This window comes from Pelophylax lessonae (assembly GCF_965119305.1).
Source record: "Pelophylax lessonae genome assembly, chromosome: 4".
Taxonomy (NCBI): domain Eukaryota; kingdom Metazoa; phylum Chordata; class Amphibia; order Anura; family Ranidae; genus Pelophylax; species Pelophylax lessonae.
In genome coordinates this window covers 157098139-157117588 of record NC_138771.1, presented here as the reverse complement: position 1 = coordinate 157117588, position 19450 = coordinate 157098139, and the positions used below count along the sequence as shown (strand labels likewise).

General features: G+C 44.1%; 1 protein-coding gene across 1 annotated transcript in view; it reads right to left on the bottom strand.

Annotated features, from left to right (window-relative positions):
* Positions 1 to 19450, bottom strand: part of IL15RA (interleukin 15 receptor subunit alpha) — a 164218-nt gene that overhangs the window by 9323 nt on the left and 135445 nt on the right. The window contains exons 5-6 of the mRNA XM_082254181.1: positions 19181 to 19390; positions 9128 to 9337 (exon numbers count right to left, since the gene is read on the bottom strand). Of these exons, the coding sequence (XP_082110307.1) occupies positions 9128 to 9337; positions 19181 to 19390 (420 nt within the window). The remainder of the gene's footprint in view (positions 1 to 9127; positions 9338 to 19180; positions 19391 to 19450) is intronic.

Genomic DNA, 19450 nt, shown 5'->3' with positions numbered 1-19450 from the left:
GGGGCGTTTCTGGATCATGTTCAGATAGGGCTTCTTTGCATTACAGATTTAACATGCATTTTGGCCGGCACGGTAACTTTGTTCACAAACAGTAATTTTGGAAGTATTCCTGAACCCATGCAGTGATGTCCATTACAGAATCATGCCTGTTTTTAATGCAGTGCCATCTGTGGGTCCAAAGATTACAGACATCAAATATTGCATTTCAGGCCTTGTCCCTTGTGCACAGAGATTTTTTGAGATTCTCAGAATCTTTTGATGATATTATGCACTGTAGATTATGATATATTTAAAGTCTTTCTAATATTACATTGAGGACCATTACTCTGAAATTGTTTGACAATTATTAGACAAAGCTTTTCTCAGATTTGAGAACCTCTGCCCATCTTTACTCCTGAGACAACCTGACTCTCCAATAAGCTCTTTTTATACTACCTAGTCATGATACTGACCTGTTGCCATTTAGCCTAACCAGTTGCAACATGTTCTTCCAGCTCTTCTTCATGAGTATCACTTAGTTTGTCAGCTTTTTGTTGCTATGTCCCAACTTTTTTGAGATATGTTGCTGCCATCAGTTTCAAAGTTACCTTATCTTTTTTAATGGTAAAATTTCTCAGTTAAACATTTGATATGTTTTCTATTTTCTATTGTGAACAAAATATGGGTTTATGAGATTTGCAAAGCATTGCATTCTGTTTTTATGTAGATTTTACACAGCGTTCAAACTTTTTTAGAATTGGGGTTGTACACGAAGCCATTACACATTCCTGTTAAACATGAAGTGTGGCATTATGTCTGTTCATGTATGTGGCTTGCCTGAAAGTCATATGGCGGGCAAAAATGCTGTAGGAGTGTAGAGAGAGAGAGTGAGCACACGGAACCCGATGTGCATTTTTTGGGGAATGTGGGTGAACAGTCCATGGAATGGCAATAGGAAACAGCAAAGGGAAATAGTCCCCAGGGCAGCAAAAAGCAAAGGATAATAATAAAAATAAAGCTTGCAGCACTGAAAATGTTATGTCACAACAGTGATGTGATAAATATTGATATCAAAACATAATATAGAAAAATGTACATATAAAGTCCATGTTGAAATACATGAACTTTATATGTACATTTTATGTGTACATTTTTCTATATTATGTTTTGATATCAATATTTATCAAATCACTGTTGTGACATAAAATTTTCAGTGCTGCAACCTATATTTTTATTATTGTTGGTGTTTGTACATTTATACTGTTTGCATGCTGCTTTTGTTTGATTTTAAGGCGCTGACATATTACTGCTTTTAATAAGTAAATGAATAATCCTCAAGGTGATGCTCTGGGCAGTAATACAAGTATGGAATCACCACTCTTGGAAAATGTTCATTTAATTGTTTGTGTAGAAAAAAAAGCTAATCACGGACATGCCTTGAAGCTAAGTTTTATTTAACATTCCAACCTTCTCCCTTAGGCTTCTTTCACACGGTCCGCCTCCGCAGGCGGATCCGTGTTGCTCAGCGGGGATCGATCCGCGATCCCCGCTGAGCCGGGCGGATGACAGCTCCGTCTCCGCTTGCAGAGCGGAGAGGGAGGTGTCTCAGCACCCGCTGCCCTCTATGGGGGATCGGAGGAGAGCGGACCGCTTGTCCGCTCTCATCAGATCCGCTCCGCTCCGATTACTGAACGGATGGAAAAATAGGGTTTCCATCCGTCCAGATTTCAGCACAGGATCGGATGCGGATGGCAGCGGGTGTCAGCGGAGGTGACCTCCGCTGACACCCGCTGCCCCATAGAGCTGCATGGAGGATCCGATCAGATCCGCCTAAAAAACTGACAGGCAGATCTGATCGGACCGCCCGTGTGAAAGAGCCCTTAAGAAAACTAAAAAGAAAAGTGTTTAACCCCTTGGAGCCTAAGCCTTCTTCTGACATATGTTGCTTACAAGTTAAAATCAGTATTTTTTGCTAGAAAATTACTTAGAACCCCCAAACATTATATATAATTTTTTAGCAAAGAACCTAGAGAATAAAATGGCGATCATTGCAATATTTTATGTCACACCGTATTTGTGCAGCGGTCTTTCAAATGCAATTTTTTGGGAAGAAATACACTTTTATGAATTAAAAAAAAAAAACAGTAAAGTGAGCCCAATTTTTTTGTATAATGTGAAAGATGATGTTACAGTGAGTAGATAGATACCTAACATGTCATGCTTTATAATTGCACATACTCATGGAATGGCGACAAACTTCCCTACCTAAAAATCTCCACAGGCGACGCTTTAAAAAATGTTAACAGTTACCTGTTTAGAGTTGCAAAGGAGATCTTGTACTAGCATTATTGCTCTCGCTCTAACGATTGCGGTGATACCTCACATGTGCGGTTTTAAACACCATTTAAATATGCGGGTGTGACTTGCGTATGCGTTTGCTTCTGCTCGCGAGCACAGAGGGACAGGGAGCTTTACTTTTTTTTTTCTTAATAATTAAATTTTTTTTTCTACACTATCCATTTAAAAAAACATTTTTTGATCACTTTTATTGCTATCACAAGGAATATAAACATTCCTTGTGACAGTAATAGGCAGTGACAGGTGCTCTTTATAGAGGGATCTGGGGTCTCTTAGACCCCAAATTCCACCTTTGCACTTAAAAGCCAAGTTTGGCTATCTTTTTTTAAAATCTGACATCTTTAATGCTCCAGCACCCAGAAGTGATGTCATGACATCGCTTCCAGGTTTTTACATCAGAGACCCGATCAGAGCCAAATTCGGCTTTGTTCGGGTCTTCGGCCATCCAGCAGACATGCCGGCTGGTCACTTGGGTCTCCCAGTGGGAAAGGAGACCCAGGCAAGCTGCGGAAGGCGGCGGGAGGAGGGGCTCCCCTCTCGACCCTTGTAATGACATTTTTTCTACCAGGCAATGTACCTATTGCTCTTTAAATGTCCATCTTCTATCTACTTTGTGTAGAGCTTCCATGCTGTTACCGTCCGGCACCTTTTGGTATACTGCTCCCCATTGACTTTTTTAGTCATGTTTCATGTTGGGACATGATGTTGGGGCTGTTTTCGTTATGGTTTTCCCTTTTTTTTTTTGCTGCTTACAGTTGAGGTATAAGATACATGCACGGAATGCTACCCTATGCTGGGCCTTCACCTGTTTTATTCGATGAGGTACTATATGTGATGAGCTGATTATTGTGTGGTTTACACTGGGTCCAGGGGAAGATCTACTTCCGGGTGGGTGGCCCATATTACTGTTTGTTAAACTATGGCCCCCCTAAACTTGTTGACTTGGAGTGTGAGAGGCTTGAACTCAAAGATTAAGCGCTCTCTGGTGTTCACATTCCTTAAAAGGTACCACTCACTCACCCCCCCTCCTCTCGGCCCACCCCTCTACAATGGGTATCTCAGTTTAAATACCTGGGTATCCTAATATTTCTTACATTTTATCCTGATATTTAGAGGACAACTTATATCCTGTGCTCCAAAATTGAATCCTCAAGTGCCAAGCATGGAAAACACTTCCCCCGACCCCAGTGGGACGATTAAATCTCCTTAAGATGACCTTTCTTCCAAAAATCCTTTATGTATCTAGGAATACCCCTGTTCCTATTCCAATTGCTTTCTTCCACAAATAAGATGGAATCATTACGTCCTTTATTTGGGCTGGGGCAGTCCCTCGGATAGCCAAACATAAACTTCAGCTTCCCTTATCACCCAGAGGTCTGGCCCTACCCTATTTTAGGAAGTATTATTGATGGCCACTGCCTGTTGGTGGTTTGCCCAACCTAGATCTAACCCTAACAGTTAATCTTGAAGCCGCTTTTTTGGGATCCTATGCTACCCTGACTTACTTGGGGCACAAGGGCTACTCCGCAGGCAACGATCCCCATTCCGACGACAGTGGGGGGTCTGGGAGCAGATGATAGGGGCAACTGGGAAGAATGGCACTATCTCGCCCTACACTCCGCTTTCGGGTAATCCCAAATGATCACACCTCAGATCTATTCCTGACCCCAGTGTGTGGGCCAAATATGGGATTGTGACCATATGGCAAATTTTGCCTGCTGGACGCCTGCTCCCTTTTCTTGTGCTACGTGCCACATTTGATTTCCCCTCACGGATGTTATTTCACTACCTGCAACTGAGACATGCAGTATAGACACAATTCCCCGGATCAGTTATTGTAGAGCCTCATGTAGTTAAACTATTTTTTTACCACCCGCAATACGGACAGGATTCTGTCTTTGATATATTTCCACATTACTGGTGGAGAGATGGATAGGGACTCTTCCCTCTTTATCTCCTGGAGGGAAAATATTCCCAATCTTACAGAGGAAGAATGGGACAAAGCATATATCCCCACGGTAATCTCATAGGGCATATTATAGCCCTCAACGTCTGTCTTGGATATATCTCACACACTCATGTGTTGGCGCAATGTACCAACAGGCAGTCGGGACATATTTTCATGTTATCTGGGAATGCTTGTATATCCAGGAATTTTGGAGAGCGGTGATATTTGAGATTAATGTGATAGCAAAACACTCTATCACATTGGACCCCCAAGGTGTTTCTCCTGAGCATTGGAGACTCAGTGGCTCAATCTCCTCACAAGAAACTACTACTATTCTATATTTGTTTCTATGCTAGGAAGGTTATTCTTCAAAACTGGAAGCTGGCAACCCCCCCCAGTGGTAACAGCATGTTGACTCAGTGTTACCCCTATACAAGTTAACTTATGAGTCGCAAATGTCCCGAGAAGTTTGGGAAGGTCTGGGATGCTTGGGTCAAGGCAAGGTCACTTGGGATATGACTCTAGGTCTCGGATGATAAACCTATATCTTCTCCCCAACTAGGTAAATAACCTCTGGAGAACTGGTATTGGATACCTTAGGAACTGAGCACTTGGAGACAGTGGTTTAGGTGGCCTTGACATCTTGGTCACTACTCTGCTTCTTTGTACACCAGATTTTCTCTAATTCCCCTCCCTCCCTCCATTGCTCCCCTCCCCCTCCTGGTGATGCATTTTAGTGTTTTGTTTATGTAAACTATACTCTGATTTGTACTTTATTCATTAATAAAACGTTTCTGTTATAAAAAATAAATAAATATGCTCGACTAAATTTCAGACAAGAACATAGTTATGTGAGCCACGGCCTAATAAAACAAATAGCTGTCCCAGGAATTATTTGATTTCTCACACCTCAGAGCCACTGGATTTTTGACCACAATGATGACTCCCCACGTGTTGAATAATCCCCAGAAATAAATGTACATTGGAAATGATATACTGCATTGTTTTGCAATCCAGATCGATCTGATTAACGACTGTTTGTGGAGTAGACTAAAGGGGGATCTCGAAGGATTTCATGATACCAACCTGGCCCTAAAGGCTGAACAGCAGATGCCATATGCAGTTGGTGTACAGGTACCCAGAAATATTGTTATCCCGGGGTGTAAATCATTTCCTGTTGCTCATACAGGTGATGAAGGGACAAAAGGTAAAGAATCCCGAATCCTTAATAAGCCTTTCCCATAGATTGCAACGAGAGGGATTTTCAATGACTCTTACCCCAATGATCAGTGTCCAACAATCTCCCATTTACATTTATGTGTATAACCTAAATATCCAGTAGATTATCCTGCCCAAGGGAGACATCAATAGTTTAGAATAAGAGACAGGATATGATACCTTAAGTTTATTAATCAGGTCATCGGAGGAATATTTATTGGAGGGGCAACTTATCAAACAATCCTTCACCTCTATGCCCGGAGGTCTGTTCTCCATTTAATCCACTTATCCATTCAGTTCTGAAGAAGGTAGCTGTAGAGTTGAGGAAACAGTTCTTTTTTTTTGATCAACGTCCAGGAATGTGAGAAGGGAATACATCACAGACCAGGCGATCTAATCTCAAGGCTTGAAGAGGCTTATGAGATTGGACAACCTGAAACCTTCCAAAGATTCAAGGAGATGGTAGAGGAGATTATTGGTCCAGCTGATGCTTGTTCTAATGATCATGAGCGACAGCTACATCCTCATGGAATTTCAGGAGATGTTTGCTAGGGATTCATATGATTGTGGGACTACGGACTTACACATTGCCAGAATCCAAACTGATAAAATTGCACCACCTGTGTTTGTCAAACAATATCGACTGCCACTAGCCTCATATAAAACACTAGCAGAAATTGTTAATAAGTTGGAAGAACAGGGTACTATTAGACCTGTGCAAAGCTCATAAAACATTCCCATTTTAGCATTTTAGCTGTCCTGAAGCCTAACGGCCAATGTCGACTATGTGCCGATTTGAGACAGTTGAACAAATGTGTCTTTACGTCTGGTTGGCCCATGCCTTATATTGACCAGTGCCTTTCCCAGTTACAAGGGTCTAAAGTATTTACAGCCCTTGATTATGCACAGGGATACTGGACCATTAAAGTGAGAGAGGAGGGCCAGTACAAGCTGGCCTTTAGCTTTGGAAATAAACAGTACACCTGAGTACGAATGCAGTTCAGGTACATTAACTCAGGTCATGAATTTTCTGTATTTATGCACAAAGCCATGCCTGATTCCCTGGAAAGGGGACCTTATCTAATGTACATGACGTCCTGATCAAAAGCATAGACATGGAGAAAAATTTAATTGAGCTGAGGCATGTCTTGGGTAAATTAAAGGTTGCCGGGGTTAAGCTATCCCTACAAAAGGCCCAGTGGTGCCGGACCTGTGTTAATTTCCTCGGTCATGAAGTCACCTCTGAAGGATTAAATCCTCAGAAAAAGAAGGTGGAGGCAATAATGAACACTAAAATCCCTACCAACCTTAAGGAGTTGAGATCCTTTCTAGTGATGGTTAACTACTCCCGCAAGTTTATAGACAATTATGCAGTGTTGACCAAACCCTTACTCTACCTTCTCAAAATGGAAGAATTATGGCACTGGGATAAAAACCAGGAAACAGCCATGACTGAACCTAAAAAGAAACTCACCCAGGCTCCATGGCTAGCATACCAAGAAGGGGGTAAACCTTTCTGTCTTTAAATAGGATTCACAGAGGTGAGCATGAGCGCTGTTCTGTATGAGAAGCAGGACAATATCGGCAAGGTCATTGCTTATGCTAGCAAAACGCTATCCCCTGTCGAGGTCAAGTTCAGTGACTGTGAGAAGGCTTTGTCATCTACTGTATGGACTCTGAAAAATTTACGCAGCTACATCCAGGGCGTGAAAATGTTAGTGGAACTTTGCAGCCTTTGCAGTACTTACAAAGCAAGGGTATCTGCGATGGAAATGTGTCTAACAATCACATCACGGCTTGGACTTTATCTCATCAAGGGTGGCCTTTAGAAATCGGATATAAGCGAAACAAGAAAAGTCCAGTGGCCCAAGGACTTGCTGATCTTCACAACATTTCACCAGTGGCCTACAAGGTCCAAATCTCTAAAGATGGTGAAATCATTGAGAGATTGGTGCACATTAACCAGTTATGGGCATGTCATCCCAGATATCCATTACAATTATTAGAAGACTGAAATCTCAAACACAGGTTATGATCATGAAAAATGTATTTGTCATTTCTCATGGAATCTGTTTTCCTTTACAGGACTAAAATGTTCATGAGTCGGTCGTAAAAGCCGAGAGTCTGATGTGTCTGAGACATCCAGAGAAGGGACCGCGTGAAGGATCCAGGGACACCCCTAATGGCCAGTCTACCAGGACACACCCGTCAAGACAGCCAAAACCAAAGGTGCCCAGAGTGATCCCACTAAAAAACTGATGACAACCCTTGGATGTGCACATCAATCGGAGATCCATTTTTCTCTCGAAGGAACTACACCTACTTGAAGGTGTCTACACCCCATTCAACATTCCATATCCACAGTCCAGAACAACATTGTCAAACAAGACATAAAACCCAGAGTGTAACTCCTGGTGGCCCAATCTTAGTTTTAGGCCCTCACAGGCACAGGTAGCCTACAGAGGCTGGCAGCAAGAGATGTGTGCCCTATTTTCTCTAGCCCAGGTAGTTTTATCTTAGCTAGGTGCAATCCTATAGCCCATGAAACCTGATGTTTAGCATCAGATTGCCTGGGCAACAGGCTTAGCCTTCCTCACGCATGGCTAGGAGCAAGCTCTTTGTTTTTAGTGGGGCACAGTGTGGGAAAAAGAGCGTGCTATGCCCACTAGACCACTGGACAGCTATTTTTCTGGAGTTCTGTATTAAAGGAAGCCTCTGGCTTCTATTGACTGCACAGAACCTTTAATGTCATTATCAGTAATTATGCAAGGCCTGTGTTTGTAGTTTTGATCAAACAGGCAGAGATTGTTTCACAATTTATTGGAAACACTACACAGAATCAATCCACATTGGAGTTCCTCTAAAACTACAGATCAGTGAGGTCTATACAAACTGTAGTTGTGTTACATCTTGTGATATTGCATTCTGTATGATACAGTACGGCATATTGTGTAGAATCAAAAACTGTAGCCTAAAGTTTAAAGCGGAAATTCACTCTCTCAATCAACATTGACTAGTTTTAATCCTTATGCTGCTAGCATTAGTAAATAGATAGGAAAGTGTTTCATATTTACTTGTTTTAAACTTTATTTTTTTTACATTTCTTCAGTTACCTTTTGGTTGCCAGGCTTGGGCAAATTATGTCAAATCTCCAAGGAGGCTTCAGGGTAGGAAGGGTTCTATCATCTCTGTCTTCATGCCTGAGCTAAGGGCAGATAGATTCTAATGCCTTAACACACGTGCAGATTATCTGCAGACTTTTGTCTGCAGACTTACCTTTTCTATGTAGTGCAAGGGCCTGCCGGATTGCATACAAATTGAAAGTGTTTAGGTTTGACCTCATATTATATGGTTTTGGTAAGTCTGCAGACAAAAGTCTGCAGATAATCTGCACGTGTGTATGGGGCATAAGAAAAAAATGCTACATGAACCATCTGCCGTTACTCAACTCACAGCCAGAAATGCTAGGGGGTGTTTTTCAAAGTGATTTAGGAGCAGAATAAAGCATTGAGACGTGGATGGATGGGTGAGTTTGCTTTAAGTATTAAAAATGAATTGAATAGCAGTTTTTGGTTTGTGGTGCTCAGATGCAGTGCAGTTCCACTTTAATTAATATTAACAGACCTGGAATGCTTGAATCGTGTCCAGTCGTTGTATAATAACTGATAGTAGATAATTTAGGAGTTTCATCAGTGGAAGTATATGTGGATTCCGGAACTGATTGTGTTGTTTTCCTTGAAGTTGCTGTATGTTCAGAAGATCTGGGTTGCTGTGTCGTTGTTCTCACTGTCGCTTTTCCTACAGTAGTTGGTAATATTGTTGTAGATTGTGACCCTAGTAAAAATGAACACACATTTGTTTTTTTTTCTGCTGTGTCAGATTATGGATATCCAGAACAGTAAGCAAAAAGTAAATCTTTCCTAATTAAAAATAGAAGTTGCCTTTGCTGACATCTTTCCAAAAAGATGCTATTTACATGGCTTTAGTGCTTACCACGTGGCTTCAGTACTTTATGACTGCTCTGCTCCAGATCCCTCTCAAGAGAGTAATAAGGATTGTTTTGAAGAACAGGTCTTTTCTCCCTTCAATGAGGATTACTGTCAGCAATTGCCATACTTGTACATAGAGGGCTGTGCCTACCAGGCTACTATCGGTAAGGAACGTCAAATGGTGGCAGGTATCGGTAGTTTGGAAACAGGGGGTACCTCCGGTATCCATTGTGTATTGGATTGGGCCTAGAAGCAGCCAGGTGGCATTGTTGACAGCAATCCTCAGGGTTATTGAAATGGCCGTAGAATATAACATCAAAGAATTTACTTTTGTCACTGATTCCAATTATGTACGGAACAGTTTTGTAGAGTATTTGCCAAGCCTGGAAAAGGAATGGTATGTTGATAAGTAACAACAAACCAGTCAAGCATGGCCAACTATTCTGCAAAATAGACAAATAGGTAAGATCATATGGCCTAACCATCTTCTAGAAGAAGACCAAGGGTCATTCCAAAATACAGGGAGAAGAAAAAGATGGTAATGATTTAGCCGATTCCCTGGCCAAAGAAGGGGCAATTAAGGGGGGATTCCTGCACATTGACCACTTATTGGGTACCGTTGAAGTAGAGGTCATCACTAGATGGCATGCTAAGGCCCAAGAAGAGCCCCAAAAAGCACAATGGAGTCAGGAGTCTTCCAGTGAGGACCTGATTCTATGATCTAGACAAGAATCCTATCCCTAAAGAAGATTGTGTAGGCAAGGAGGATTTGAGGATTTTACTGAAGTCCAAATCCCAGTTCACTTTACAAGAAGGTTTATTGATCCGAACTTCCAAAAATGGGATTTAACAATTTAACAGTGGGGTGTTCCCTTCAAATTTCGCTGACTCGTGTTACAAAATGCCCATGATGCTCCTATATCCGGTCATGGGGGGGAATTAGATCCTGTGAGAGTATGCCTACTGGCCGCGTATGCTTAGGGATGTGCAAACCTACTGTCAAGGGTACTTAATATTTCCCCAATTCCAGCCCAATGCATCCACTTACTGCGCACCCCTCCAGAAGAGAGGGATAGTAATGCCATGGTCAGACCTCCAAATTGATTTTATCTGACCTGTCACTAAATCCTCTAGAGGTAATCGATACATGCTCACAGTCCCCTGCCTCTTTACAAAATATGTGGAATGTTTGCCAGCATTGATTAACAGTTCTGAAACCTATGCTGCGCTATTAATAATGTGTTTTCCCAATTCGGACTTCCTCAACAAATCAAATTTGACCGGGGAACTCACTTTACCAGTGATGTCATGGCCAAATTATGGAAGATACTAGAGATTAAAAGAAAACTACATATTGCATGTAGACCAGCCTCCAGTGGCGGTGTGTATAACCAAGCCATTGTAAGAGTCCTTCAAAAGTTTGTTAAAGAAACAGGTAAGAATTGGGATGTTAAATTACCATTGGTTCTCATGGCATTAAAGGCAACACCAACTGGTGCCACTAAAATGTCACCATTTGAACTGATGACTGGTAGGAAAATGGTATTGCCCCAATATTTGTTATACCGTACATCCGATCACACATCAATACATAGAGGATCTCAGGAAACATTTGCAATATGCTTTTGTTTTTGCCCAGAAGAACCTGGAGAAGGCTGCAACTAGCGCTAAGACCTTCTTCTGTGATCTCAAAACAACTAAGAAAGAGTATGAAATTCATGACAAGGTATATATGTACAACTTTTCCAGAGACCAGGTTAAAGAGAGGAAATTCCTCCCTTCATGGAAAGGTCCATATGTCATTGCAGACAACATTTCACCAGTGGCCTACAAGGTCCAAATCTCTAAAGATGGTGAAATCATTGAGAGATTGGTGCACATTAACCAGTTATGGGCATGTCATCCCAGATATCCATTACAATTATTAGAAGACTGAGATCTCAAACACAGGTTATGATCATGAAAAATGTATTTGTCAGTTCTCATGGAATCCGTTTTCCTTTACAGGACTAAAATGTTCATGAGTCGGTCGTAAAAGCCGAGAGTCTGATGTGTGTGAGACATCCAGAGAAGGGACCGTGTGAAGGATCCAGGGACACCCCTAATGGCCAGTCTACCAGGACACACCCGTCAAGACTGCCAAAACCAAAGGTGCCCAGAGTGACCCCACTAAAAAACTGATGACAACCCTTGGATGTGCACATCAATCGGAGATCCATTTTTCTCTCGAAGGAACTACACCTACTTGAAGGTGTCTACACCCCATTCAACATTCCATATCCACAGTCCAGAACAACATTGTCAAACAAGACATAAAACCCAGAGTGTAACTCCTGGTGGCCCAATCTTAGTTTTAGGCCCTCACAGGCACAGGTAGCCTACAGAGGCTGGCAGCAAGAGATGTGTGCCCTATTTTCTCCAGCCCAGGTAGTTTTATCTTAGCTAGGTGCAATCCTATAGCCCATGAAACCTGATGTTTAGCATCAGATTGCCTGGGCAAGAGGCTTAGCCTTCTTCACGTATGGCTAGGAGCAAGCTCTTTGTTTTTAGTGGGGCACAGTGTGGGAAGGAGAGCGTGCTATGCCCACTAGACCATAGTGCCTGGCATGAGGAGATCCACACACCAGCGGCAGCAGGGAATATGATAGCATACAAGAGGTGTGGAATGGTGGGACCTGTGTGCAAGGGGCCAGGTGTTGGCTGCATGTCTCCCTGGGCATTTGTGGTGTGTGGGGAGCAGAAGGGAAAGGCAGAGGGGTTGACACATTTAAAAGTTATACATTCCGTGTCTAGTCAGGTCATCTACATCTATGACATGCCCTTCGTGCAGCAATAGCTGTGATCATCTCTCCATTAGTTAATAATGTATATCACTGTTCTGTTTATATCCTGCTTCCTCTAACGCAGTTTGCGTCTTTCACGTGATCTCCACTCAGGATGTACATTCCCAAAATGTTTCCTTTGTTAATGATGGATGTATTGTTTTTTACTTGCTTTATGTACACTTCAATGTATTCCCAACTGGTATAATTTTCAATAAAGATACTGTTTGAATTAAAAAAAAAAAAAAAGTTATACATTCCTTAAAAAATACGTGCAGCTGGCCGGGGGCGTGGCTGCCAGCGCGGAAGATGGCTGCTTGTTGAGTCAGCTCCGCACGGCCACCCAGGACAAACGCCGCTACTAGGGCCCACAAAGCTCCTACACACCCCGGACGCGATCCGTGACCTGCGGGAGATCATCCGCCATGGCCAGGCGCAAGAAGGATACCGGACAGTCCGGTAAAATGACGGGATATCTCATCTACCAAGCCTCCGGGCTCCGCCAAAATGGCGGCGGGACCAAGAGCGGAGGGCAGCGCGGGAAGCCGAGCCCGACGCAGATCCCCAAGCTTCCACAGCTCCAGACTACCCCACCTCAGCGCCGCATAATTGCCAACCCGGACAGCGGACAATCTTCGGGTTCACCATCGCCACCTTCTCCGTCATCCCGGAGCCCAGCGAAGCACAGACAGCGCATGGACTCTCCTCCTCCAGCGCTGCACGACTCAGGTATGGAACTTACTTTTAACAATCAGGCCTCCGCGGCCTTCAGCCCCACTCATGGAGACTCCTTTGCAGCCTACCCTTCGGGGGGGAACCCTATCTCAGAATCCTCAATGAAGAACATGCTGTACTCCCTGCGAGCATCTATGCAGGCTGACATGCAGCAGCAAACCAAGCAGATCACTAAAGAAATCTCCTCTCTGGGCTCCAGGATAGACTTAGTGGAACGAACTGTTAATACCCATGCTGAATCCATCAATGTGGTTATAGACAGGACGAACTCTCAATCCGAGGAAATCGCATGGCTGAAAAATAAGGTCGCCGATCTAGAAGATCGGAGTCGGCGCAACAATATAAAGCTGAGAGGTGTTCCAGAATCGGTACCCCCCACACAACTTCTGCAATATGCGACGGAGCTGTTTAAAACTCTGGTCCCCACTATCCCGGACTCAGAACTTTTAATAGACAGGATTCACCGTCTACCCAAACCCTCCTTCCTAACGCATGATGTTCCCAGGGATGTTCTCATGAGGGTGCATTTTTTCCATGCTAAAGATCGCATCATGCTTGCCTCCAGACAGAACAATCAGCTACCGGATCCATATAGCGCTGTACAACTGTTGCCGGACTTGTCCAAGCACACACTGCAGGCTAGGCGCAACCTATCCACGATCACTAAGGCTCTGCGCAACCATCAGGTGCAACACAAGTGGCGATACCCTGCGACCCTTCTGGTCACCCATGAAGGCTCATCTGTGGCTATTAGATCCCTGGAAGAAGGGATCTCAGCGCTCCGTAGATGGAACATACTGCTGGCGGATCAGGCTATGCCGCCCTTCTCTCCACCTTTACGCCCATTGGAAGCTGAATGGCAAGTAGCATCGCGCAAAAGATCCTCCAGGTCTCCGTCAGTGCACTCCAGCCCCAACGCACACTGAGGACCCACGTTTTTTGTCCTAGGCCATGGATAGTACCTCTATCTGGCCTCCTGTTATTTTTTTAACGGATGGTTCCGCTCTCGGACTGCCGAGACAGTCCATTTCTTATGCTTTTTGTTTTCTTTTGCCCTCATACCTATCCCTCCTTCCCCTGCTCCCTCCTCCTTGGACAGTAAGGATGATTCGCAACTGATGCATTTTTGTTCTGTTTTGTACGCCCAAAGGTCAGCTCTAAGGATCCCTATGTCTCCCCATGACTATTAAGGTGATATCCATCAACGCGAACGGTCTCAATCACCCCGCAAAAAGGCGCTCTCTGTGGAAGGAGGCTACCTCACGGAAAGCTGACATATTAGCTGTACAGGAAACACACTTTCAGGTTGACAGTCAACCTCGCTGTACCCACAAGAACTTTCCACAGATCCTGTTTGCCTCCTGTAACGATAAGAAGCGGGGTGTGATGCTGGCGTTTAGAGACACTTTGGCGGTCACAATCCACAAGACTGTACTGGATCCTGACGGCAGGTTCATCATCACCACCTGTGACATAAATGGCATGCCAATGACTCTGTGTGTGCTCTACGCACCAAACTCGCACCATCTTCGGTTCCTGAAGAGAGTTCTCCCGCAAGTATATGATGTTAAATATGGTCATTTATTGTTGTGTGGGGACTTCAACACTGTCGTCGACCCTGGGTTGGACACCTCGGCGTCCCCCCGGGATCGACGGCAGTCCCTGGGGCCCCTTCTTCATAAAGAGAAGCTGTACGATGTTTGGCGATGCCAACATGCAGCGGAGAGGGACTATTCCTTTTTCTCTCCTAGACATAATTCCTATTCCAGGATAGATTTGTTCTGTGTAGACTTATTTTTGCTGAATAGGGCGACTTCCTCTGGGATCGCTGACATCACCTGGTCCGATCATGCGGTGGTGGAATTGACCATAGAGGAATCCGCCAAATTCTCCCCGACACGTATCTGGAGATGTGACTCCCGGGTCTTGCAGGACGACGGGTGTCGAAATAGACTCAACAAGGAGATACATGAGTTCCTTGCCATTAACGAACCCTCTGTCTCCGACCCGTGGGTGCTGTGGGGTGCACTCAAGGCCTTCATCAGAGGGGTGTGCATCCAGCAGCAGTCACGGCTTCGGAGGCAGAGGAGGGACAAGATATCATCCCTAACGACTGACATTCACAATCTGGAAATGACCAACAAAGCACGACCGAACGATGCGGACTCGACGGCTTTGATTAAGCTGAGACAGGACCTTCGACTCCTACTCCTAGAACAGTCAGACAAACATCTCCAATACCTTAAACAACAACATTATTTTCAAGCTAACAAAGCGGGGAAATATATGGCCAATCAGGTTAAACACAAACAGGCTAAGTCAAGGATTGCACATCTGTTGCAACCCTCGACCAAATCGAAAATCACACACCCGCAGGCCATAGCCGACGAATTTGCCAACTTCTACGGCGCGCTGTATAACTTACAGAACGACCCCAGCGAACACCAACCGACAGCAGCGGATATTGATCAATTCCTCGCGGCCGTGTCCCTGCCATCTCTCACTACTGACCAACTGGAATCGTTGAATTCACTGATTCTACTGTCTGAAGTCCAAACCAGCATCTCCTCCTTGCCCAAGGGTAAATCACCAGGGCCGGATGGATTCTCAAATGAATTCTTCCAGCTCACGTCCCACCTCACGAGCCCCACTTTAGTTGCAGTGTTTAATAAGGCCATGGAGGTGTCTTCACTCCCACCTGACATACTAGGGGCCCACATTGTCACGCTACCCAAACCAGGGAAAGAACCCAACACCCCTGCTAACTTTCGCCCCATCTCCTTACTTAATTCCGATGCCAAAATATACGCCCGTATACTCGCCAAACGCTTGCAAGCTATATTGCCGTCCCTTATACATAAAGACCAGATGGGATTCACAGCTGGTAGACAGACGTCGGACGCGACTAGAAGGGTCCTAGGGATCATGCATCTAGCTCATACATCCAAAACCCCGTCGGTGCTACTCACTTTGGACGCCGAAAAGGCATTTGATAGGGTCCACTGGGGGTACATGCGAGCCACGTTGTTGAAGTTTGGCTTTCGGGGCCCAATACTGTCAGCTATTACAGCGCTGTACTCTTCCCCGACGGCTCGGGTATACACTGCTGGTACTCTGTCCAAACAATTCCATATATCGAATGGCACCCGTCAAGGATGTCCTCTCTCTCCGTCGATTTTTAACTTGGTCATTGAGCCCTTGGCGGAGACCATTCGATCTAATCCCTGTATAATGGGCTTCTCCCTCCCTTCCTATCATCATAAGATAAACCTTTTTGCGGACGATATTATCTTAATGCTTACCCAACCGCACACGTCCCTCCCAGCGGCTTACGATACACTTCAGGCATACAATAAGGTATCGTACTACAAATTAAACGCATCTAAGTCCACGGTCCTTAACATGGGGGTCTCCTCCACCTCCCAGGTATCCCTCGCGAGAAATATTCCTATTCCATGGTCATCGGATAAAATACACTACTTGGGTATAGATCTCCCAGCAAACCCTGCCAAATTGCTCTCAACAAATATGTCCAGAATACAGGCAAAGATCAATGCCGACATATCTCGCATGCGCCCCCTGTGGTTCTCATGGAGCGGCAGGGTGGCGGCGTATAAAATGTTTATCTTGCCACAACTGCTGTATTTGTTCAGAGCTCTCCCTATCCATTTCCCTATGACGCACCTCCTCAAACTATCTAGGACCTTGACGACCTACGTGTGGGAGGGCAAGCACCCACGCTGTGCTTTCGCGACTCTAGTTCGGAAGAAACAATTTGGGGGGGCATCAATTCCGGACATACCGACGTACTATTGGGCCACTGTTTTGGCTCAGCTACGACATTGGCTAAACCCTGCCGAACACCCGATTTGGGTGGACCTGGAGAGAGACATTGCACCCATTTCAGACCTCAAAGCGCTGCTTTTGAGTGATAAATGGAAGGCTTGGGACCTTCGCTTACTGCCTCCTACTATGCAAGCTTCGCTGAGGGTGTGGCGTCGCCCTCCAGTCTCGCTCAATGGAAGAGACATTCTGTCCGAAACCTTATTACTGATTTCTATTCTCCGATTGCATATACCTGATCTCCCCACACGCTTACTGACTAGTTGGGGCCTTGGGTCACTTAACTCCTTCTATGATAACGGCACTTTGCTCTCAACTCCCGACCTCATTCGCAAGTATGCACTCCCACACAACTCCTTTTACCAAGTGCTCAGGGTAACGCACTTCCTACTATCTCACCCATTATGCAAAATAACCGTGGACGGGAAAATATGGGACGCACTCACAGACACCTCGGGACATTCCCCTAGACTGTCAACCTACTACAATATATTGCTGGACAATGTGACGTTTCACAAGACCACACACATGTTCAGATGGGACAGGGACCTGACTGCGACCTTCTCTATTACTGAGTGGAAGGCAGCTCTCCAGGCGATTCACAAATATTCACACTGTGCCACCCACTGGGAAATGGCTCTCAAGATAACGAATCGGTGGTACTACACCCCCTTTCGATTGGCGGGCTTCTCCCCAAAATATTCCCAACTATGCTGGAGGGAGTGCTCCCAGGTGGGCACTCTGCTTCACATACTATGGTCGTGCCCCTCCCTACGCAGTTTTTGGAACCAAGTGTTCTCTTACATATCTTCTCACACGGGTTGCCTGACCTCACCGTCCCCAGCTATGGCTTTACTAAATCTAGGTATAGATAAAATCCCCGTCATGTATAGACCTTGGGTGACTCATGTTCTTCTGGCGGCCAGGACGGTAGTTCTACGTAAATGGAGAACACCCGATGCCCCGAACCTGTCAGAGGTGGTTTCATTATTAAAAACGAACTATCAATTTGAAAAGGCTATCGCCATCAACCAATTGAAGTTGCAATCTTTCAACTCTCAATGGAACTTCTGGGCAACAACATTGTAGACCAGTTCTAATGTACTGACATCATTGTTCTTTACTGCATCCTTACTCCACTCTACCTCACCTAACCTGTACCTTTCCCTCCCCCCTCCACCCCCCTCCTCCCCCACCCATGGGACAGGCACTGTTCGGCTTGTACTGTTGTGTTTCGTTAAGCCTGTACCATGTCAATATGTTACTGTATTTGTACGGTTGTTCATTTGCAATGTATGCATTTAATTTTTCAATAAAAATCATTTACACAAAAAAAAAAAAAAATACGTGCAGCTGATAATTCAAGCATTTGGAGCTGTCATTATATTCCATATAAAATTATCTCTGATAATTCCAGTTAGAGGAGAGGAAGCAGCAGAAGTAGTTTGAGCCAATAAGGATCTACTGTATTATAAAGTGCTGGCAATGTAACACTGATGGACAGCTATTTTTCTGCAGATCTGTATTAAAGGAAGCCTCTGGCTGCTATTGACTGCACAGAACCTTTAATGTCATTATCAGTAATTATGCAAGGCCTGTTTTTGTAGTTTATAGGTCTAAATTTGATCAAACAGGCAGAGATTGTTTCACAATTTATTGGAAACACTGCACAGAATCAATCCACATTGGAGTTCCTCTAAAACTACAGATCCGTGAGGTCTATACAAACTGTAGTTGTGTTACATCTCGTGATATTGCATTCTGTATGATGCACTACGGCATATTGTGTAGTATCAAAAACTGTAGCCTAAAGTTTAAAGCGGAAATTCACTCTCTCAATCAACATTGACTAGTTTTAATCCTTATGCTGCTAGCATTAGTAAATAGATAGGAAAGTGTTTCATATTTACTTGTTTTAAACTTTATTTTTTTTTACATTTCTTCAGTTACCTTTTGGTTGCCAGGCTTGGGCAAATTATGTCATATCTCCAAGGAGGCTTCAGGGTAGGAAGGGTTCTGTCATCTAAGCACACCCTCCTTTCTGCATGCCTGAGCTAAGGGCAGATAGATTCTAAGAAGTAAATACTACATGAACCATCTGCCGTTACTCAACTCACAGCCAGAAATGCTAGGGGGTGTTTTTCAAAGGGATTTAGGAGCAGAATAAAGCATTGAGACATGGATGGTTGGGTGAGTTTCCTTTAAGTATTAAAAATGAATTGAATAGCATTTTTTGGTTTGTGGTGCTCAGATGCAGTGCAGTTCCACTTTAATTAATATTAACAGACCTGGAATGCTTGAATCGTGTCCAGTCGTTGTATAATAACTGATAGTAGATAATTTAGGAGTTTCATCAGTGGAAGTATATGTGGATTCCGGAACTGATTGTGTTGTTTTCTTTGAAGTTGCTGTATGTTCAGAAGATCTGGGTTGCTGTGTCGTTGTTCTCGCTGTCGCTTTTCCTACAGTAGTTGGTAATATTGCTGTAGATTGTGACCCTGGTAAAAATGAACACACATTTGTTTTTTTTCTGCTGTGTCAGATTATGGAAATCCAGA